The sequence below is a fragment of the Phyllobates terribilis genome, unplaced genomic scaffold, assembly GCF_046119375.1.
Source record: "Phyllobates terribilis strain yellow unplaced genomic scaffold, ASM4611937v1 Scaffold_12__6_contigs__length_324123572, whole genome shotgun sequence".
NCBI classification, from domain to species: Eukaryota; Metazoa; Chordata; class Amphibia; order Anura; family Dendrobatidae; genus Phyllobates; species Phyllobates terribilis.
The window spans coordinates 156,787,070-156,811,755 of NW_027362772.1; the positions used below are offsets into that span (position 1 = coordinate 156,787,070).

Genomic DNA, 24,686 nt, shown 5'->3' on the forward strand with positions numbered 1-24,686 from the left:
CCACAATGTCTTGTGCTGAAGAATTAAGATTTCCCATCACTGGGACTAAAGAGCCTTAGTCGACCCCTAATAACAGCCTATATCCTCCTCCTCCTCCACCATCTATACAGGAGCACAATGCAGTCAGGGGGTAACGTTCTCCTGGAATCACCAAACCCAGACTCCTCCATCAGACGCAGATAGAGAAGTGTGATCCGTCACTGCACAGAACACGTCTCCTCCAGAGTCCAGTGGTGGTGGCTTTACACCACTCCATCCGACGCTCAGCATTGTGCTTGGTGATGTACAGCTGCATGCAGCTGCTCGGGCATGAAGCTCCCGGTGGGGGCGCAGTGTTTGTGCTGATGTTATACCAGAGGAGGTCTGGACTCTGCAGTTATGGGGTAGGCAGAGAGGTGGTGACTTTTCTGCCCTCTGCTCTTCAGCATTCGGCCCCCCGCTCTGTAACGTTACGGGGTCTCCACTTCGTGGCGGAGTTGCTGCAGTTCCTTCCACTTCTCAATAATATCACTCACAGGTGATAGGGGAAGATTTAGGAGGAAGAAATTTCATGGATGAACTTGTTACCCCGGTGGCTGCTATTACAGGACCACATTGGTATCAGTGAGCTCTGCACCACCATCTGACGGCATGGCGGGGACTAGATGTTATACACCGGGAGGGCGAGGGGCCGGGCTGGATGTTATACAACGGGGGGTGGGGGTGCGAGGGGCCAGATGTTATATCTCGGGGAAGGGGATCGGATGTTATACCTCAGGGGGAGGGTGGTGGCGAGGTGCCGGATGTTATACACCTGAGGTGAAGGGTCGGATGTTATACACTGGGGGCGGGGGGATGGATGTTATACCTTGGGGGTCAGTGGGCCAGATGTTATACCCCGAGGGGCGAGGAGTTGGACATTATACACCAGGGGGCTAGGGGCCGGATGTTGTACCTCGGGGAAGGGGGCAACGGGCCAGATGTTATACAACGAGGGTGAGGGGCCAGATGTTGTACCTCGGGGGGGAGGGCGGATGTTGTATCTCGGGGGGGTGCGAGGGGCTGGATGTTATACCTCGGGGGGGCAAGGGACCAGATGTTATACAACGAGGTTGGGGGGCCGGATGTTGTACCTCTTGGGGGGGGGGCGTTTGTTGTACCTCTGGGGGAGGGGCGAGGGGCCGGATGTTATACTTCATGGACAATGGGACTGAATGATAAATCTGAATTCATTAAGACGTATGCCCCAATACTTTTCTCCATACGGTGTATGGTGAACACTTTTTCTTCTACCATTATCCAATTGTAGTTATAACAGGACAGGCACTAGGTAATAACTCCATTCCCCTCTTATGCTGATATTATTCTGCAAATTAACATTTCTGTCTTAAAAACGAAAAAAAATACTATGGAATCCTTACAGAGTTCTGCGAGTCTCCATCTTTGCCATCATCGATTCCTGACCTCCTCCTTGCAAGCTGTTCTCGTAGTGATAGAGACTGGAAGAAGAAGACGAGACAGACATTATACTTCCTGCACCGGGATACTGTGATGATTAATGAATTGAAGATGCTTACCTCCTGACTGGACATCTCCAGCTCTTCCTCCAGCACCGCCACCCTTTCAAGGGCTACACGAAGGCGCTCTCGGACCTGTTGCGTTAAAGAAAGAAAAATGAAGTTGCCAAATATATATAGGTGTTACTGTATTTAGTTTGCACATTGCTCATTCTTGAATAAATGGTCACATTTTGGAACATGGAATCTGAGCCAGACTAAAAGGAGAGCAAAGCTGGCTTTGCCCATTTGCCGCCACCTCATTGTTCCCACCCCTAAGGAGAGGCAGTCGGGCATCTCACCTACAGCTCCATTCTAGCAGACCCATGGATCACTAGATTATCACCTATCCTACAGATAGGTGATATTTGCTTTCATCGGGAAACCCCTTCAAATAAAATCACAACTTTTGGAAGAAAGATTTTCAACAAGAAAAGGGGAATTTAGGTCCTGCGGTGGTTTAAGATTTACCCACCCATGAGCAGGAGCGATTTAATTAAAAGCAATACATTAAAAAATTACCTATTGTTTATAATGCAAGTGGCACACATCGGAGATGGGCATTTTGTGCCCTGAAACAACAGCGGTGAGAACTATCGCTATACCTGAGGCTCTGAGCCAATATTCTTGACAATGAGGCCTTATGTTTCACTAGTGGGAACCTGCGCTATGTGTGCCCCCCCGAGCTGACACCAGATACATATGAATTGGCAGGCTTTAATGGGGTAAAATATTGATGGAGTTCCTTAGTCCCATGCTTCTTGGAGCACAGTAGCCAGCAAACAACAAAGGGCGCAGTTGTGTGCTCATCCCTCTCTGCGCACAAACTAATCCATTTTATGCCAATCTAAACGCAACATATCCCATTGCAGAACCAGAAAGACCCATCCTTGTAGGATAAAGTGGGAGTCCAATGCATTTTTCACAGTGATTTATTAGTAAAAAAGAAGAAAAAAATCAGGAACCGTACAAACCTTGCTCTTAGGGCACTTTCAGATGGCCGTATAAATCGGACAGAGATCGGGACGCAGTGCTTGGACTGCCCGGCAGCTCTCCCCACCCAAACGGGACAGCTGCATACAAATAAATGAAGCAGTCAAGCCTGGATTGTGAGAGCCCCCGGCCAGTCCGAGCATTGCATCACGATCTCGTTCCGATTTATATGGCAGTCTGACTTTCTCACTAAGCTATGGCATATAGCTTGGATATGGCGGGGGTCAACCTCTCGGACTCCCATCAACCCTGAGGATGAAATGATTGCCGTATTGACACTATGAGGCAGCCCCTACACCTTAATAGAGCTGGGCAGCAGTTCCTTACACAGCCAGTAGCTGTGGATGTTTCAAAAACATCCCTTTAAAGCAAGAATAAACCATTTAAGGAGAAACTGTCACTTTCTTTAAATAAAGTATTTTCTTTTTACCTGGTGTAAATGCCGCTGTTCTCCTGAATCCGGCAAAGTTTTTCTTTTGTTCCAGCGCTTCTCCGTTCCTGAGATAAAGCCCTTTTATCTCTCTATGAATATCCAGTTTTGTATAGCAAGGAGGCATAGCCCTCAGACTCATAAACCCCACCCCTTTGGCTAGCAAAACTAGAACATGCAGGAAAGAGGGCGTCATATTTCTCCTGAATCTTACAATGTGAATTTTTTGTTCCTGTGCCTCTCTGTTTCAAAGATATGGCCTACTATTCCTTGTTTAAAAATGTAACATTTTAGTCAACTGGGCATGGTCCTCAGGAAGATGCCCACAAAGAATCGTTCAGGACCACACCTACTTGGCTAACAAGACTAAATTTATATACAGGGAAGAGGAGGCCATATCTCAGGAATGGAGGGCAGTAGAAACAAAAGAAAGACAGCGCCGGAGTCAGGAGAACAGCGGCATTTTCATTAGCTAAAACCAAAATCCTATTTATGCAAGTGATATATCCTGTTTAAATCATTGAATATCCTATCAAAGCAATATTTTGTCACCTTATTTTTTGGGGGCCTATTTATTCCTAGTAGCACATGGTGTGTGTTTTTTTGGAAGGGTTAAAGAATGAATGGGATAAAAGGTAGGGTGAAATATTGAACAATGGCCTCATCCTCATCAAGAGTTATTAAATATAAAATTTATTTTGAATGGTGATATGTCTTTGATACATGTTTAGAGAAGATTGGTCAAGTCTTCAATCTTGGACCACCAGAGATTTTCAAAACAGATATACAGATGGAAATCACAGTATCATTGAAATAAACACCCATTTACTGAGAATGTTAAGGCAGATTGTGTTAGACCGCGTTCATAGAATGTTAGAGTTGGAAGGGGCCTCCAGGGTCCTTGTGTCCAACCCCCTGCTCAATGCAGGAGTCACTAAACCATCTCAGACAGATGTCTGTCCAGCCTCTGAAGACTTCCATTGAAGGGGAACTCACCACCTCTTGTGGCAGCCTGTTCCACTCATTGATCACCCTCACTGTCAAAAAGTGTTTTCTAATATCTAATCAGTATCTTCTCCCTTTCAGCTTCATCCCATTGCTTCTCGGGTTTTCATGTGCAAATGAGAATAAGGATGATCCATCTACAGTGTGACAGCCCTTCAGATATTTGTAGGCAGCTATTAAGTCTTCTCTTGTCTTCTTTTTGCAAGCTAAACATTCCCAGATCCTTTAACCGTTCCTGGTAGGACATAGTTTGCAGGCCGCTCACCATCCTGGTAGCTATTCTCTGAACATCCACATGTCACAGACCCCGATTCTCGGACTGGCCATGGGATTCCAGACCCTAACTCAACAGCCTCATAGGCATATACCAGACTAACAAGTTTGGGTTAGGAAACACATGGCCAGCCCATCCATCGCACTCCTTTCCAGACCCTCGACACTCAGATATGTGAATCTGGCCTTGAAAGGAGTTGTGCCACCAATCTGGCCCATTAATGTCAATAAAGTAGGATCCCCTAATCAGAATCCTCTATTATGAATAAGAGCATGTCATGCTACAATTGTTCAGATCCTTCCATGAGTGGCCACACCGAGATTTCTCTACAGAAAACAACTGATCATCGGTGGATAAAAAAGCCTGACCAATCATGATCAAATGATTACCAGGGAAACTTTATTTTTAAAAGGGACAACCCTTTGGACAGGGGTTTCCCTAAATGGGACAACCTCTTTGTGCTAGAGAGCCCTTTTATTCTGCAAGTCAGTGGAGATTTGAGAGCACCCAAGTTTTATGCTAAAATTCTACAGAATCTTCCATGAGTCAAGGTTCACCAGCCATAAACAACAGAGGTGGAAGAAAATCTTTCACTGATTTTTTTTTTTATATTTAAACTGAGCATTTCTCAAATTGTCACTGTTTTGCTCAATGTGGAACAGTTTTTCTTTTTCTTCTGTGCTTCTTAGTTCCAAAATCCCCTCTTCTAAAACGTATCCTTTGACTAACTGGCCGTATACCACAGAACTTTTCTGTGGGCGTCCTTTTTCTACTCTGATGCTGACCAATCAAAACATGGCTACGCCTACAGAAAAGTCTTGTTGTATATGCCCAGCAGATCATAGGGAAAATTACTTCTTTATTACCAGGGATATAACTTTAGAACGGAGGGTCACAGAAGAAAAAGAAAAGCAGTTATAGAATCAGCGGAGCAGTGCCAGTTTAAGGAGATACTCAGTTTAAATTAAAAAAAAAAAAAAAAACATCCCCTTTAAAGAAATCTGACCCAGATTTCAAGGGGTTTGCCTTGGAAGAAGGGGGTTGTCTAACTAGTATAGAAAGCCCTTTCATTTTGTATAATCTTCTCGCATGAATCTATGATACTAAAAGGTCATATATGGCTGGATTTTCAATTTGTATTGCTCGTTAATCTCCTTATATTGGTACCATTGTTATCACTATATCATGAGACATATTACCTTTTCATCGAGAGCCTTGTGATGCTCAAAGAGGGACTTCAGAGCTTTTAACACCTCTACCTCGCTGGAGACCCCGGCAGGCGATTGTGCCTGTCTCTTCACCACGGTCATCCTCAATGATCGCTCGTGCCGGGACACCAGGCACTCCAAGTGTTCCAACAAGAGCTGGGGAAGTGGAGAAAATTAAAAGTTAGATGAAGATGAAATCAAAGCAGAATATGAAAAAATGCACTTCTGGAGTTTTCAGAGCTTTAAAGGGGAACTTTCACTGATTTTTTTTAATTTAAACTGAGTACTTCCTCCAATTGTCTCTGTTTCACCGATTCTGGAACAGTTTTTCTTTTGCTTCTGTGTCTTTCGATTCTAAAGTTATGCCCCCTAATAATAAGGATGTCAGTTTTCCCTTCAACCGCTTATGCAGTTATTTGTGGGCGTGGCCATGTTTGATTGGCCAGAGTTAGAGGAGAAAAAGCACACGCCCACAGAGAAGCTCTGTGCTATATGCCCAGCTAATCAAAGGAAAAATGTACATCTTTATTACCGGGGGGTATAACTTTAGAACGGAGGGGCACAGAAGAAAAAGAAAAACTGTTCCAGAATGAGTGGAACAGAAGCAATTGGAGGAGATGCTCGGTTTAAATTAAAAAAATCTAGTGAAAGCTTCCCTTTAACACGATGGCAGCCAGATCTGTGCCGCAATATCTCGCAGCAGAGATTTTCTAATATCTAGTAATCATTCTTTGCCAGAAGCCTGGCACTGCAATAACAGATTTTACCGAGTGAACAGTCTGTTCTGTACTTATTTGTACTCGAAGAAAATATAATCTCAGTAGACCAAACACTTTTTTATTAACCTCCTGCATGTCTGATATCAAAGACTAACAGCTTCACAATGCACCGAGGGATTATAGTTAATGGCTTCCTGAGGACGGCACCACGAGGGACGGCTAACAAAGACCTCAATATTTAATATGAAGCTACTTTTCCAACCCCCGCAGGTGACGCTGCCACCCAGGTCACTGCCGTTTCTCTAACGTGAAACTATTTGATTTCTAAAGGCTATTATTTTCATTACTTTCCTCATTTTGCCAACTCTAAATAGGCTTTTTTTTTCCTTTTAGGCCTTGATGATTATATTGTGGGCAATAATCAAACAAGCCTTTATGGAACATATATGTTCCAATAAGGGGGTCACAAGGCAACACACGTGATCACAAGCCATTTGTCCCCGACCCTATCCACATGCTTTATTGATCAAAACAGTCTTTGTTGCCCACAGCAACCAATCAGAGCTTAGCTTTCAATTCTTAAACTGCTTTATCAAAATGAAAGCTGCATTGTGATTGGTCAACAAAGGCAGATTTTTCTATTAGACCTCCCTGATAAATTTGCTAAATCGTGTGATTTTTGCCAAACTGCTAACATTTTTATTCAGGTGTATGTTTTTGGGGAAAGCTGAGGAATAACCCATAAGGCAATATTCACACAATGTTTTTGTTTTTTTTTCAGGTGGTTGAAAACTATAAGAAAATCGCTTGAGGAAACTCTTCTTTTCTTGAAGTTTTTTTTTGTCCTAAAGTGTTTTAGTTAACATCATTCCTTGGCATTTCTTGTGCTTTTTTAAAACAAAAATTTAGGCACTTTTATCATGTTGCTTAGAAATCTATTAAGCAACAAATGAAACGCTAGTGTTTTTTTTTATAGGCTATTTTACACATGTCTACCCTAATTATATGGGGACGAACGAGTGTTATAACCGTCATATAGGTCAAAAGTTTCCAGTTTTTACTCTTATTTTATTCCTCCAAAGTATTCCGCTTTTTGTTGTTGTTGGGGTTTTTTGTTGTTGTTTTTTAAATCCGCTATATGGTTCCAAAGATATGGGCTTTTTTTTATTTAGTATTTGTTTTTATGCTCTTTACCAAGGAGGAGTGGCTTACGGGATCCTCTGGGGCGTGTTTTTAAGCTGTTCTGCATGTTGTGAAGCAACTTCCGATTTTCTAATACTTGTTCCAACAGGGTTTTCACAAATAAACACATACCCATTACAGTCTATAGGTCCGTTTTTATATTTTTTTGCAGTCTGAGTTACAGGAGAAAAAAAAAAAAAAGGAGGCATGTCAGGTTTTGATCCTTGTCACAGATAAAACTTACCCATGCAAGTCTAAGTTTTTTATCATACTAGAGAAGCACTTGTGTTAAAATTGAGACGCTGACAATGATGAAAATCTGATCCAAAACTCTTCAATCTGCAATGTTGGCCTACTGAAATGTATGTTCAGTAAATGCCCTCAATACTTGGTCGGGGATCCTTTTGCATCAATGCGGCAATGTGGCATGGAGGCGATCAGCCTGTGGCACTGCTGAGGTGTTATGGAAGCCCAGGTTGCTTTGATAGCAGCCTTCAGCTCGTCTACATTGTTTGGTCTGGGGACTCTCATCTTCCTCTTGACAATACCCCATAGATTCTCTATAATAGATTCTCTATGGGGTTAAGGTCAGGCGAGTTTGTTGCCAACCAAGCGCAGTGATACTGTTGTTAGTAAACCAGGTATTGGTACTTTTTGGCCGTGTGGACAGGGGCCAAGTCCTGCTGGAGAATGACATTTCCATCTCCAAAAAGCTTGTCGGCAGAGGGAAGCATGAAGTTCTCTAAAATGTCCTGGTAGACGGCTGCGCTGACTTTGATCTTGATAAAACACAGTGGACCTACACCAGCAGATGACATGGCTCCCCAAACCGTCACTGATTGTGGATACTTCACACTAGACCTCAAGCAGCTTGGATTGTGGCCTCTCCACTCTTCCTTCAGACTTTGTTACCTTGATTTCCACATGAAATGTAAAATTTACTTTCATCTGAAAACACCACCTTGGACCACTGACAACAGTCCAGGTCTTTTTCTCCTTGGCCCAGGTAAGACGCTTCTGGCGTTGTCTATTGGCCATGAGTGGCTTGACACAAGGAATGCGACACTTGTAGCCCATGTCCTGGATACATCTGTGTGTGGTGGCTCTTGAAGCAATGACTCCAGGAGCAGTCCACTCCTTGTGAATCTCCCCCAAATTTTTGAATGGCCTTTTCTTAACAATCCTTTCAAGGCTGCAGTTATCCCATTTGCTTGTGCACCTTTTTCTACCACAGTTTTTCTTCCACTCAACTTTCCATTAATATGCTTGGATTCAGTCAGCTTCTTTAGCAATGACCTTTTGTGCTTTACCCTCCTTGTGGAGTGTGTCAATGACTGCCCTCTGGACATCTGTCAAGTCAGCAGTCATTGTGGAGCCTACTGAAACAGACTAAGGGACTTTTTTAATCGCTTAGGAAGCCCTTGCAGGTGTTTTTTTGTTAATTATTCTAATTTACTGAGATAACTTGTGTTTTCCTTGGCTGTAGGCCATAATCATCAATATTAACAGAAATAAACACTTGAAATAGATCACTCTGTTTGTAGTGACGCTATATAATATAGGAGTTTCACTTTTTGTATTGAAGAACTGAAATAAATTAACTTTTTGATGATATTCTAATTTAGTGAGAAGCACTTGTATACCAGGATGAGGGACATACATACCAGGATAGAGGATATATATACCAGGATCGAGGGGGGGGGCGATCCAAATCTTGTACCGGGGCCCATTGGACTCTAGTTATGCCACTGCCACGATCCACTGATGAATGAGCAATACGCTCAATTGTCAGGTGACTGGATCGTTTATGCTGACACAAAAATTATTTCTATAGGCAGCACATTGGCCCCAAGTAAACAAGGAATGTGTTGTCGATAAGATAATGCTGTATATAAGGAAAGAACAATCATATTAACGATCATTTAGCTTCTATCAATGTTCGTCGGCCTTTGTAAAAAGGCCAGCAAAGGAGCGCCGACTGAAATGAACATGTTTTGGGCCTATATCAGACCCTCTAAAAGGCACCTTAAGACTGTGTTCACATAGAGATTGCGGCGGAAAAATTTAACAAGTTTTTCAAGTGGAAACCACTTCAGGAAATACTCCTTTTATGGGGAGTATTTCCTCGAGTCAGACAAGCATATGAAAAATCATCCAATTTTCATCCAAATCTTTAGATGATTTTCATCCAACTTGTCATCTGTGTGCCATCTGTTTGTCCATATTTTACACTCACATTTATAAATCAACATTTTAAAATCTATATGATCAAATACAGCTTCCTAGGTTACTAATTTCAATATATCCGTAAAACGTGGATGCTACACACGTGGTCAAAATTGTTGGTACCCCTCGTTTAATTAAAGAAAAACCCACAATGGTCACAGAAATAACTTGAATCTGACAAAAGTAATAATAAATTAAAAATCTATGAAAATGAACAAATGAAAGTCAGACATTGCTTTTCAACCCTGCTTCCACAGAATTAAAAAAAAATTAAACTCATGAAATAGGCCTGGACAGAAATGATGGTACCCCTGAAAATAATGTGACAAAAGGGACATGTTAAATCAAGTTGTGTCCACAAATTAGCATCACAGGTGTCTATAATCTCGTAATCAGTCAGTGGGCCTGTATATAGGGCTACAGATACTCACTGTGCTGTTTAGTGACATGGTGTGTACCACACTCAACATGGACCAGAGGAAGCAAAGGAAAGAGTTGTCTCAGGAGATCTTATTCAGAAATTTATGATCCATGGGACTGTAGCCAACCTCCATGGACGTGGCCGCAAGAGGAAAATTGATGACAAATCAAAGAGACGGATAATACGAATAGTAACAAAAGAGCCCAGGAAAACTTCTAGAGAGATTAAAGGTGAACTTCAAGCTCAAGGAACATCAGTGTCAGATCGCACCATCCGTCGTTGTTTGATACAAAGTGGACTTCATGGGAGAAGACCAAGGAGAACACCATTGTTGAAAAAAAAAATCATAAAAAAGCCAGACTGGAATTTGCCAAACTACATGTTGACAAGCCACAAAGCTTCTGGGAGAATGTCCTATGGACAGATGAGACAAAAATGGAAGTTTTTGGCAAGGCACATCAGCTCTATGTTCACAGACGGAAAAATGAAGCATATCAAGAAAAGAACACTGTCCCTACTGTGAAACATGGAGGAGGCTTTGTTATGTTCTGGGGCTGCTTTGCTGCATCTGGCACAGGGTATCTTGAATCTGTGCAGGGTACAATGAAATCTCAAGACTATCAAGGGATTCTAGAGAGAAATGTGCTGCCCAGTGTCAGAAAGCTTGGTCTCAGTCGCAGGTCATGGGTCTTGCAACAGGATAATGACCCAAAACACACAGCTAAAAACACCGAAGAATGGCTAACAGGAAAACATTGGACTATTCTGAAGTGGCTTCTATGAGCCCTGACCTAAATCCTATTGAGCATCTTTGGAAACGGCAACCTTCAAACAAGAGACAACTGGAGCAGTTTCCTCATGAGGGGTCGGCTAAAATACCTGTCGAGACGTGTAGAAGTCTCATTGACAGTTACAGGAATCGTTTGATTGCAGTGATTGTCTCAAAAGGTTGTTCAGCAAAATATTACGTTAAGAAGAACCATCATTTCTGTCCAGGTCTATTTCATGAGATTAACTTTTTTTAAATTCTGTGGAAGCAGAAAAGCACTGTCTGACTTTCATTTGTTCATTTTCATAGATTTTTAATTTATTATTACTTTTGTCAGATTCAAGTTATTTCTGTGACCATTGTGGGTTTTTCTTTCATTAAACAAGGTGTACCAACAATTTTGACCACGTGTGTATATGGATGATTCATGGGAAATCCAATTTTTTTTTGGGGCGCACCTGTAGACTTGTATAGATGAGACTTAACCAAGATACCAAAGATAATAGTGCTTTCACTCGGACACTCTCACCTGAACATCCCCATTGAATTACATTGGTCAGCGTGCTGTCAGATTTTTACACGTTCGAATAATACGCTCGTCTGAATCAACCCTAAAGTGATTTTGAAAAGTTTTGGAACAATTTATTTTGCAGCCTTTTGATTTGACAGTGTCCAGTTTGGAGCGGATGCCATCAGGATAAAATTCAAAGATATAACAAGAAAAACTCTGTATGATTATAGCCTAAGGGTGTATTTAAGTAGATAATTAGCGTGCACTCTGTAAGGTAGAGGTGCTGACGAAGTGGGCATGTAGTGCCCAGTAGGTACAGGAAATTAGTTCATCGCACACTCATAGATTCAATTGCAGTGTTCATTTATTTACAGGCATAACATCAAACCAAACTTTTACAATGGCGACAGTAGACGTTTCGGCCTTATCCAGGTTGTTTTAATCATTTTAGACTTGCGAGCCATAAGTCAACTATCCGCTGTGGCAAGAACTGGCTCCCACTACCAGACCACTTCACTAAAGCCAAACGCACCGTAGCCCAGCTTCGTTTCCAAGTCATTGAGCATGTAGCAAGACCAAGACGGGGGGGTATCCACATAAAATTGTTAAAACAACGTAAGTCTTATTGGATCTATACACTGCAGACCTTGTCCCCCAAAGGATTGAACAGAGAAATCGATTGGATCCACTGAGCCCTCTATACCCTGCATTAGAATTGATGAACCTGTTTTATATACGGACTAATTAATTCTCTTTCTTCCTGCAGACCCACTGAACCCACTTGTCTATATAGGTGAGTTACCCCTACAAGGACCAGCCCATTAATATGCACCGACGCTCATTTGACTTAAATAGTAGCGCCTCCCTGCTCTTCATCCGTGTGGCACCACCTGCAATAGCGCAGCATCATATCATTCTCCTGACAACCATTAAAATATATGCCCAGCTGCGCCGCGCACATGCGCCCTCCATCCTGCCTTCTGTGTTTACACATCACCCCAGCAACATGCAGCTTCCACACAATGCATTCACAAGAGTGCAACGTCACTTCCGGGGCAACGCCCCCTCCCCTGACGCACTTCCGGTGCGGCGCGATATGCTTATACATTTAAACTGTGATCCCCAGTGTCCGGCCAGCAGCACCGGGACACAGACAAGTCGTCCTTTCCCTCCTCCTTTATAAGCAGCCACACCTGGGACCACATATCCACAAACCAGAGACGCAGGAGCGCCCGTTTGCATCACAGCCCAGGTATTTATGAGAACAGGGGTCTTCCCCCCCTTCCCTCTTTCCCACAACAATAAGACCTAACCTTGGGTCTTTCATGTCCTTTAGTCCCCCACAGGTTGGCACACACAGGGAAAACAACTAAGGTATTTACCTGCAACTTTTCTCTCCTCCACCTATGATTTAGGTATGTCCTTGACCTATACCCCTTACTATTACAGTGCTATACTGGACCTCTTCCTAACCCAGAAGCTATATGTCTGGCACAAATCCTCATCTAAACCAATATAAGGTAACCCCACTGAGGGCCCTCTATGATAATCACTGATTGTAACTGATTGATTATGTATATACAGTATGTATGTATGTATATGATTTTAACGTCTCACCTCCCCTCCTCCCCCTGCCTATCCCTCCCACCTTCTTCCCACCTCCCCCCTCGGCCTTCCTTGCTCTCCACCCCCCATTCCCCCCACCACAGACCTTTCCTCGCCCTCCACCATTACTTACAAATGGATCTACTACTTGTTACCATTTTCATCCTCTTATTTGTATATTCTAATGTCCTACCTCTCTTTTACAGTAGCGACCTAATGAATAATGCCTGGATAAGGCCGAAACGTCGCCATTACAAAAATTTGGTTTGATGTTATGCCTGTAAATAAATGAACACTGCAATTGAATCTATGAGTGTGCAATGAACTAATTTCTGTACCTAAGGGTGTATTTACACTGCAAGATTATTGGGAATGAGAGCATTCTAAACATGCAGTCTAAACAGGCCGTTCACCCGACGAATGAGCAAAATGCTCCTCTTTCTTGTGAAATAATTTTTAAGCTTGCTTAAAAATTATTATTCTCAACAGAACATCATTATGTGTAAACAGGTCATGTACTGCCGAGAACAACAGCATACAGTGGGTACAGAAAGTATTCAGACCCCTTTAAATTTTTCACTCTTTGTTTCATTGCAGCCATTTGATAAATTCTAAAAGTTCATTTTTTTCTCATTAAAGTACACTCTGCACCCCATCTTGACTGAAAAAAACAGAAATGTAGACATTTTTGCAAATTTATTAAAAAAGAAAAACTGAAATATCACATGGTCATAAGTATTCAGACCCTTTGCTCAGTATTGAGAAGAAGTACCCTTTTGAGCTAGTACAGCCATGAGTCTTCTTGGGAATGATGCAACAAGTTTTTCACACCTGGATTTGGGGATCCTCTGCCATTCTTCCTTGCAGATCCTCTCCAGTTCCGTCAGGTTGGATGGTGAACGTTGGTGGACAGCCATTTTCAGGTCTCTTCAGAGATGCTCAATTGGGTTTAGGTCAGGGCTCTGGCTGGGCCAGTGAAGAATGGTCACAGAGTTGTTCTGAAGCCACTCCTTTGTTATTTTAGCTGTGTGCTTAAGGTCATTGTCTTGTTGGAAGGTGAACCTTCGGCCAAGTCTGAGGTCCAGAGAACTCTGGAAGAGGTTTTCATCCAGGATATCTCTGTACTTGGCCGCATTCATGTTTCCTTCAACTGCAACCAGTCGTCCTGTCCCTGCAGCTGAAAAACACCCCCATTGCATGATGCTGCCACCACCATGTTTCACTGTTGGGATTACATTGGGCAGGTGATGAGCAGTGCCTGGTTTTCTTCACACACACCTCTTAGAATTATCACCAAAAAGTTCTATCTTCGTCTCATCAGACCAGAGGATCTTATTTCTCATAGTCTGGGAGTCCTTCATGTGTTTTTGAGCAAACTCTTTGCGGGCCTTCATATGTCTTGCACTGAGGAGAGTCTTCCATTGGGCCACTCTGCCATAAAGGCCCGACTGGTGGAGGGCTGCAGTGATAGTTGACTTTGTGGAACTTTCTCCCATCTCCCTATTGCATCTCTGGAGCTCAGCCACAGTGATCTTGGGGTTCTTCTTTACCTCTCTCACCGAGGCTCTTCTCCCACGATTCCTCAGTTTGGCTGGACGGCCAGGTCTAGGAAGACTTCTAGTGGTCGCAAACTTCTTCCATTTAAGGATTATGGAGGCCACTGTGCTCTTAGGAACCTTGAGTAATGTAGAAATTCTTTTGTAACCTTGGCCAGATCTGTGCCTTGCCAAAATTCTGTCTCTGAGCTCCTTGGGCAGTTCCTTTGAGCTCATGATTCTCATTTGGTCTGACATGCACTGTGAGCTGTGAGGTCTTGTATAGACAGGTGTGTGTCTTTCCAAATCAAGTCCTATCAGTTTAATTAAACACAGCTGGACTCCAATGAAGAAGTAGAACCATCTCAAGGAGGATCACAAGGAAATGGACAGCATGTGACTTAAATATGAGTGTCTGAGCAAAGGGTCTGAATACTTATGACCATGTGATATTTCAGTTTTTCTTTTTTAATAAGTTTGCAAAAATTTCTACATTTCTGTTTTTTTTTAAGTCAAGATGGGGTGCAGAGTGTACTTTAATGAGAAAAAAATGAACTTTTTAGAATTTACCAAATGGCGGCAATGAAACAAAGAGTGAAAAATGTAAAGGGGTCTGAATACTTTCCGTACCCACTGTATGTGCAAAGAACAATCTATTCTACGCACGTCGGTCTAAACAGGCTATTAAGCTGTTCGGTTTCCCCTTCCCCCTCCTCCATTTTACAAATAAAGTCAGCAAACATGTAGACAATCATCGTCGTTTGATTGTGTAGTGTAAATCCAGTTTAGTGGTCCAAAATCAAATATCTCCTGATGGATATTAGTAGACCATCTTATAAGATCAGCTTTTTAGAACCTGCCAATTATAAGTTTTGTGTCTCTTTAAATTTCCCATCCAATACTTATCTCGTACTTATCTCATCCACCCTACATTACATAGACACCACCAGATCTAGAGTTTATCTGAACCCACCACGCCAGCCCGCTATCTGCATCCACGTTGCCAGGTGTAATCTCCCCGTCTTGTTCTTTGATAAGTCTTCACTTAGGTAATTTCACAGTGAAAACACACGAAGCTCCTTCAAAATCGTCTCGTTTTGCCTGTGGCACGCTGTCATCCGCATTTACTGTGACATGCACTTCCTACGTGTCCTCGACTTTGATGCGGCACTATTCCATGGCATGAAGGCGCACCGAGAAGTGGTGTTTATTTATAGCGACTTCCCAACCTAACAGAAAAGAGGGCAGCCTATATCATATGGGTCGTTAACTCTTTACACTGCTGTCAGAGATGAATGCCAATCAGGCGCTCGCTAAGCAGCAAAGACCGTGACATCTTCCATTGCCCCCCCAATGTACCATCTTCCAGCTCACATCCATAGCGGCCCCCTTTATTTGTCTCATTAATTAATAGAAGAAAACAAGCAACCCGGCAAAAAATGAGGAAACCAGTCGTTACCGAGGCCAACTGCACGATTCCTCCAGTCGTGTCAGGTTGCTTGGCTTCTTTGCACAGCATGAGAGCTGACAGAATTAATGGCGTGTCCCTGCTGGTGTGATTATTTAGCCAGAAGCGGCAGCTTTGCATAATTCTGAATACTGGTAAATGTGCCGTCACTTTGCAAAGAGATCTGAAAGGTGGGAAGTGAAAACCTGCTGGTCGTAGACGACGTACACAAGAAGAAAATGTTATTTACAAAAGATACATGACGACATACAACATGAAAATTTTAAGGTTCCACCATGATTTGGCTACCCTCATGTCATAGAAAAATTCAGAAGTTGACCTAAATTTCCCGATAAGATCACAACCAACTTGGTCAGAATTTTTCCAGCTCCCCTGTGTCACGGGTGTGTCAGATGTGACAGTCGCCCTGCAGTTGGTTGCAGGCGATCTCTTTGTTTGGCATTACAGAGACCTTCTTTGATCTGTCTCACTCTAGAACCCAGCGGCTACCTCCCTCCGGCTAATTGACACCCAGGCCTGGGTGTTTAAATACTTCCTGTTTGCTGTAGAGAGGTGCCGGTGATATTCACATGGCCCCTTATGAAGGCTTGGAGCTATTGCAGTCTGTTTACTTCCTCTTTGGTGCTAAGAGGCCGTGTGTGTAATCTCTCTGAAGTCAGCTCAAGCTAAGTTACTTCCCCCGTGTCTGTCTCCCCTTGCTGTCTTTAGTTGTTAGTGGCGACTGACTAACGCTCATCCTACCTTCCCTAACCAGGGCCTATCTCTAGGGTGATACAGGGTTTTAGGTTCCTAATCGGCGATTTGTGAGAAACCAATATAGGGACTGTAGGGAAGACAGGGTGATATCAGATCAGCCTAGGAGGTCTCCACCCCCTGTTTCATTAGTGTCTGAGCTCCCTTCCCCTCATCCCTTCGTGTTGAACTTTGTCTTTCCTACACTGTGCGTGACACCCTGTGGCCGATGGGTCTATATTCTTGAACTCAAAGCTCCCTTGTTGCACATTTGGGGGAACTTGGCTTCACCCCCAAGACTGCTTGATGGTGGCTTGGACTCATTTTTATTGTCTGAGAAACAGGTTCAAATTTTCTCCTAAATTTTTCACTACTACATCTCTATCAAATCTGTTGCCAAACTGGTGGGTCACAAGAAAAATTTCTTCGATCATAATGCAGGGAGCGTAAATAAAAAAATTTGGACCTTCTAGGGACAGATCAGGTTATGCCTTAGTGAGTATTTTTGTCTACTGCTACATTAATAGAGAAAAAAATTAATAATGGCCATCTTTCTTATTTTGTCTATTTGCGTTATATGTAAGTTTGGGCTAGGAGATCAGGGGGCAGTCCGTGCATTGCAGTCTGTAAAAGGATCGTGAAAAACAGCCATACAGATCTCCACAATGTGGACAGGGAAAAAAGTATGTATAGTCAAAGGGAGGGCAGAGAAAACAAGAATAAACTGTAATGCAAAAACCAACAATGAAAACCATAAGCCAAAACAAGAAAGGTGACTAAAAAAAAAACGCACATGATAAATCAGGCTCATAGTGCCAAATAAAATCTGGGACAACTTCACTCTTAGAATTCATGAGGGTGTCAAAGGGTGGATCTCCACTGATCAGAAAAGGATGGCATAGCCATTTAATCTTCACTCTCCTTCTCACTTGCATCTTCTCTCTCCTGTTTGAACTTGATTGAACCTAAAATTAACACTATATATAAACAGTAAGGAGCCTATAATCAGCCTGGTGTGGTGCTTTAGTCATAAAAGTGTATAAGGGTAGATATTGCGACCAGTCTCCATCTACTCAGTCACATATAGAGCAAGCAGTAACACAGTTGGTTTTTTGCCATCTTTCTATCATGGGCTTTTCTGTAGGATCGGACCAAAACCAGACAAGTTAGCCATCACACCTCATAGGCATCAATAAATAATACATGCCCATGGCCATGTCACCGGTTATCCTGACCACTTTTGGTAGATATTCACCACTGCATACTGGGAAAACCCTATAAGACTTGCCATTTTTAGAGGTGTCATATAGACACCTCAATCTGTCCCTTATTAAAGTCGCTCAGATCCTAAGGAGACCCTACACACAACAGATAGCCATTGGCGAAACAACGTTTCACCCAATCGTTTGGCTGCAGCCATCGCTCCTGATTCTTTTACGAGAGAGCTACTGCCAGCCTACTCCAGTGTCAACTTATCTCGAAGAAACAAAAGGATCGGCACTCTGAAATTGGACATGCCAGATCTTTCTCACCCCATCGGGTCGATGGATAGCCGGGAGGACCGATACACATCACACTGTCGATATCAGTGGGTTCAGCCGACGTTATGGAGGCCTTTACTCTTGGCCATGTTTCTTGTTTCAACACATCAACTTCAAGAACTTGAATATGTCCCAACACTAGATAGGCGCCACTGTCAAGAATTAATCAGTGGTATTCATGTCACATATTTTATTGTTATGGATGATCAGGGTATATTTTTACACATGGAGATTACCATCAGGTGCTGACTATGCCATTTCTAGAGCAACGGTATAATCGAAAGGTACTAGATAAAAAATCTGTGACACCCAAAGGAAGAAAAATGCATAAAGAAAAGGTATAGTCAACTTAATTCAATATCCATATAAAACTATACCAGTTATGAACTAAGAGAGACAATTAAAACATTTCTTTTTTTAAATAAATAAAGTCAACGGTGTAAAACACTCCTATTAGATGTTTGCACTGTACTGGTATAATGTAAGAAGACAAGGCTAATAATACAGCATCAAGTTGGTGTATAAATGGCCAAGGCAGCAAAAACGCAGTGTAAAGGAACAATAAATACAAAGTGTAAAAGTAGCAGACAGTGGAGGATCCCTATGAGAAAGGAGAACCTCAGGCGTATCGCCAGAAGAAGGCTTCTTCAGGGGTTGGAGACTGCAATGTGAATCTGCCTTAAGTAATTGGCCTGCGCATACGCTTTAATTTCTGCCACACACATGCGCCTTAAATAACAAGCCAAATAAAGGGCAGATATGCGTTTGCGCATCGAACGGCCCTATTGAGAGAGAGCTGTATACGCATACTTATTCAACATGAAAAAAGTTTTTGTGTTTCATGTATTTAGAAAAAAAATAGACATTGTTTTTTTTTATATCACAATCTTTATTTTTTTTAAAATAGACTCATACTTCCTGATCTTTCAGGAAGAGTTTACAGGAGGCTCCTTATCATCACAGACAGGATTATAATGACAGGTAACCTCTCTATACACAGCTGATAACACAGAATCCACCAATTACAATGAGCGATGTCACCACTGACCCTTTACAATGACCTTTGCACATGCTTATTAGATGCTTCAATATACAAGATCTGGTCGAAGTCTGACCATTATGGCCATGACAATGTGTAGTTTCCTGAAATAACAGGAAGTTAGAGTCTAAAAGAGCCCCAGTGGCCAGTGTGAAAATTGCAGGATAAAAATTGTAATCTGTAAAAAAAAAAAAAAATTAAGAACAAAAACCTGAGTTAAACGATAGGTTATTATTTAATTATACATTCTCTTTAAGGCAAAACAGCAGGAAGATGGAAGTTATAAGAATTTCTATATTCATATACAAAACTTAATATCAATCAATCAACCAAACGAAAAGTGTGTGGCTACCCTTTAAAAAAAATCAGTAGGCACAACCCCTTTAATTAAAGAAGCACTTCTCACATCAAAGTTTTTATCCTCTTAATATATTGCAATCATCATATTATATAGCACTGTGTACTTACAATTGCCCATTTTGCCTTTCTACCCAGTTAATTATTCTCTTTTCTCTGCTCTATGTAGAAACAGGAAGTCTCTTGTCCTTGCATTTATTATCCACTTCAACTCCCGACCCAGCTGTTCTGCTCCTCCCCTTGCCATTAAATTTTGCAGTGACTTATGACTCGTGCAGGGAAAATTGACCTCCTGTTTCTACATACAGCTTATATGAATTCAGCTAGTCAATTTTTAATCATGTGATGTCATAGACCTAATGGAAAAGAGAAGAATTAGCTGGGTAGAAAGGCAAAATTAGCAATTGCAAGTACACAGTGCTGTATAATAAAGGGATAAAAAAAATTGGATGGGAGGAGGAGTGCTTCTTTAAAAAAAATGAAAAATGATCCAACGTGACAATTTATAAAATAAAGAATTTATAATCATTTTACCTGTCTCTTTGGCACCTAGGTCCCCTGCCAGTCTCTGGGAAGAACAGGAGGTACAGAAACCAGCTCTGTACATCCTGTTTCTGGAGTGCAGACATGTTGCTGGAAGATAAGAGGAGGCTCTGAGAACGGCAAGGGACCTGGGTAGGAGCTTTAAGTGCTTTAACTATATTCTATCACATAGTAAGAGGCAAAACAAGAAGCTGGTGCCACGCCACATCTCCTTACGCCGATGGAGACCGGTATGGTCACTGATTTCACTGTTTAAGTACTGGAGGTGCCACAAGCATTTCTACCCCTTTAAGAAGACCTAGGTACTCGAGAGAAAAAATATATATTTTCTAACATATTATTAATATATTAAATTAATATCTAACATAGATCAGTTTAAACAAGGGCACGGGGAGACACTGCACCTTTAAATTTAGTACTACAGCAAAAGGAACACTGGTTGACCATGTTGGTGCATACGTCAGATGTAGACGGTCCCCAATAAACCTGATGAAGGCCAAGTGTGTTGCATCTTGGCCTCCGTTGGGGTAGTATTTTTTACATAGTACACTTTTTCTCTCCTAAAACTATTTTTTTTTATTAAATAGTAATGTTAGACATATGGCCGTAGATATACTGTACTTCAAAGACCTAGGTTTAAAAAATACTCTCAAAGAACAGATCCTTGATCCTTGACCGCCATTATGATATTGATGGCCTAATCCTTAAGATCGGTCAGCCTGAGGATCACCAATTCATGTCAATAGGAGCCGATCGGCAGTTTTAGACAACTGCAACGACACTGTTCACATCTGGTGCCGGAACTAAAAACAGCTGATCAGTGTCGGAGTGTCTTATATTAATGCGGATTATTTTTGTCTCACTCTTGTACAAGCACACTCGGCTAAACTGAATGTGCACGTGTAAGTATAGGAACAGTTTAATCATCTACTATCTAAAGTGTATGGGCACCTTAAAGGGGTTGTCCAATGAAAACTGGCAGAACGGGGGAACTTTTATCCCCGCTAGCATGTCCGACCATTGCTACATTAGCTCCCTATAGGGCTGCCGAGCTTTGAGCTTGGCTTTTTCCCACACCCCCTACCTGCTGCTCTATTCTGACAGGGAAACATGTGCCCATTTCTGAGATTGGTGCAGGTCCCCACTGATCTTAAAGTTATCACTTATCCCATGGTTAGGTGCAAACATCACTTTCAGAGAGAAGAGGACTGGAACTATAGCACCACCTTTTGGAAACAGTAACCTAAAAGTTAATTTCAACCCTTTAAAGGGTCTTAGGATCAGAAGCCAGACCAGAAAATCCATTTGCAGACATGTGTTTCAGGGTCTTTGCCCCTCATCAGTGCAAAGCAGGAAAACTGATTTGGCTGGACGTGAGCTCTCTGACAGGGGACCCAGGGGGAACATTTCTCCTTGTGCAGAGCGTCAAATCGGCATATACAGACTTATAGGCCATGTAATGCTCCTCTCGGAATTAAAATATACAAATAGTCCCTTCAGAGAGGAAGATGACAAGAACTCTAGTTTTCCCTGTTGGGGGTAGCAATCCTGAAAGTTATTTTCTATCCAATAGGTGGTACTAGAGTTCCTTTTTGAAGAGACTATTTGCTTATTTAAATTCCCATAAGAGCTGTCACAGGAATACCGCGACAGAGAGGGGTCAGAAGACTGTGGTGTCTGGTTTCATGAACTCCTGCACTGGTTAGAAGTACTTCACCATCTTATTAAACAGTGCAGGTTATTTTCTAGCTAGCAGTGCAAGGGTTAATCTGTTTAGTTGAAGCTCCTGGAGCTTTCCTATATGGGTTGTCTCAGCTGTTCAGTGTTGGCCACTAACCTCTGCTATATATACTCACCTCTGGCACTTAGGGATTGCCAGTGTTAGTTTTTAATGCCTGGTTCTGGTGTTGGAGGTGTAGTTCATGGTTGGAGTTGGCATTTAGAGATTGCTCAGGAGATTGTTGCTTGGATTTTATCTATGTACACATCCTCATCCTCTCCTATTTGGTTTCTCCTTCCTTAAACTCCCGTGTCCCACTCAGTTGTTTGGTGTGTGAATTTTGGATGGTTAGTGTGAAGATGCGGGGTCTTCCGTGGGGATAATACTACTTAGACAACACAGGGTGAGGGTAAAACAGTGTGGCAATACTTTATTGAACCACAAAGCAGACAATAAACACATAGAACAGTCCCAGCAAATACCCAAGATGGTACAACATTACACAGTCTCACCCTTCCGCTGGTAGGCCCCGGATAGAACGACTGCGACTTCTTTTGTCGGGCCCCCACAGAGAGAAGGTAGTGGCAAGCTAAGGAAGCTGACAGTCCATCGAGGTACAAGGCCAGGAGACCCGAGTGTCCCACCCTGGCTTTTCTGAGCATTTTCATGGGGTCAGATGACCGGCTGGTCCCAATATGGCTTCTCTGAATGTCTCCATTAGTGCTAGGCGATCGGAGGGTCCCACCTGGCAACCCCAAACAACATATCCATGGGGCCAGGTGACCTCATTGTCCCAACCTGGTTTCCCCAAACAAAACCATGGGCTCTCTGATGGTGAGTTGAGAAGATCCGTATCTTTCCAGTCAGGGCCATATAACCTTAGGCTGGAATTATGTACAATCCAAATCTGTGTCTCTTTGGATAAAGCCATGCTACCAAGCTGATGGTCTGAAGAGTGTCTGATCATTGATTCTCCTTGAAAAGTCTCTTTCAATTCTGCCTGCTACAGAAGCATATGTTCCTTAAATAGTTCACATTTGTTCTTTCAAGTACACATTCACCGGGCAAGGGTTAGGGAGGGTATTATTCCACAGGTCTCAGGTCTCAATGTTTGAGCATTTAATAAATTTACATAGTTGGTATAGCAGGGGGCTCTTGTAAATAAACATCTAGCTGGCTTTAGTACAATATGCAATTAGCATAGTAACAAACATCATTGTTTCAGATCCAAGAGAAGACAATATTCAGGGTTATACAAATACTGGTCTGTCCTTCTTGACCCACCAAAGAAACAAACACAAGTTCTAAAGTCAACACAAACACAATAGTGCATTTCTCTTGGCTTAAAAAAATCTAGACATCTGGCTGATTAAGATAAGAAGCTGTTTCGTCACTTTGCTCCCCCATCTTAATTAACCAAACATGATAGGATCCCAATCATCCTTCTCCACTTACTGGAGACAGTCCATCAGCATGTCGTTAAGCACAGACACGAATGTAAGAGGTCTCAACTTCATTAGAACAAAACTTTGCATCATCCAGTTTCCTCAGAGCATATTCCATGTCTTCCTTGGGAATAAACTTCACACGTAATTGACGACAGCCGACTCTTATCCACTGCGTCCACACATGCCGTCCTCAGCATTCTAAGGCTCTTGGATTAAATCTGATGAGTGTCGGTCACCTAGTATACAATCCGTTGAAGCAGGCACAGCTCCTGTAGTTGCTGTTTCTTGTTGCTGCTATATATCCTCTCTGATCCTCCTCCCAAGACCGGGCTGGTGGGGTTGGACATGATAGCATCCGAAACCCGCAGTGTATGCCTCACCTATGGTCTGTAGGGTCTGTCTATATACCTCCTGGGTTGTGGAGCCCTTTGGACGGGGTGTGCTAACACCAATCCCCTAGCAGCTCCCCCAGATCTGCTGGGCTGAGCAGTATCCCACTGTTGCCACAAAAATGTGAAGACACAGGGTCTTCCATGGGCATAATCCTGCTCAGACAACACAGGGTAAGGGTAGAACAACTACGACTTTGGGACTTCCAGGGCCAACTACCTCAACCAATAGCCCTCCACTTTTGTCGGGCCCCCACAGAGAGAAGGTAGCGACAAGCTTAGAAAGCTGACAGTCTATTGAGGTACAAGGCCAGGAGACTCGAGTGTCCCACCCTGGCCTCTTCGAGAGTTTCCATGGGGTCAGATGACCGGCTGGTCCCAATATGGCTTCTCCGAATGTCTCCATGGGTTCCAGGCGACCAGAGGGTCCCACCTGGCAACCCCAAACAACATATCCATGGGGCCAGGTGACCTCATTGTCCCAACCTGGTTTCCCCAAATGTATCAATGGGCTTTCTGATGGTCAATGGAGAAGATCTGTATCTTTCCAGCCAGGGCCATATAACATTAGGCTGGAATCATGTACAATCCAAATCTGTGTCTCTTTGGATAAAGCCATGCTATCAAGCTGATGGTCCGAAGAGTCTGATCTTTGATTCTCCTTGTAAAGTCTCTTTCAATTCTGTCTGGTACAGAGGCATATGTTCCTTAAATAGTTCACATTTGTTCTTTCAAGTACACATCCACTGGGCAAGGGTTAGAGAGGGTATTATTCCACAGGGCTCAGGTCTCATTGTTTGAGCATTTAATCAATTTAAATAGTTGGTATAACAGGGGGCTCTTGTAAATAAACATCTAGCTGGCTTAAGTACAATATGCAATTAGCATAGTAACAAACATCATTGTTTCAGAACCAAGAGAAGACAACATTCAGGGTTATACAAATACTGGTCTGTCCTTCTTGACCCACCAAAGAAACAGAAACACAATAGTGCATTTCTCTTGGCTTAAAAATCTAGACGTCTGGCTGATTAAG

The 24,686-nt window shown here is 42.6% G+C and overlaps 1 protein-coding gene across 8 annotated transcripts in view; it reads right to left on the reverse strand.

Moving 5' to 3' along the window:
• The window catches only part of PPFIA3 (PTPRF interacting protein alpha 3), a 113,769-nt gene that overhangs the window by 47,716 nt on the left and 41,367 nt on the right, over window positions 1–24,686 (reverse strand). For all 8 annotated transcript variants that reach the window (XM_073656417.1, XM_073656416.1, XM_073656422.1 and 5 more), the window contains 3 exons: window positions 5,437–5,601; window positions 1,557–1,631; window positions 1,401–1,478 (listed from right to left, as the gene is read on the reverse strand). In XM_073656417.1, the coding sequence (XP_073512518.1) occupies window positions 1,401–1,478; window positions 1,557–1,631; window positions 5,437–5,601 (318 nt within the window). The remainder of the gene's footprint in view (window positions 1–1,400; window positions 1,479–1,556; window positions 1,632–5,436; window positions 5,602–24,686) is intronic.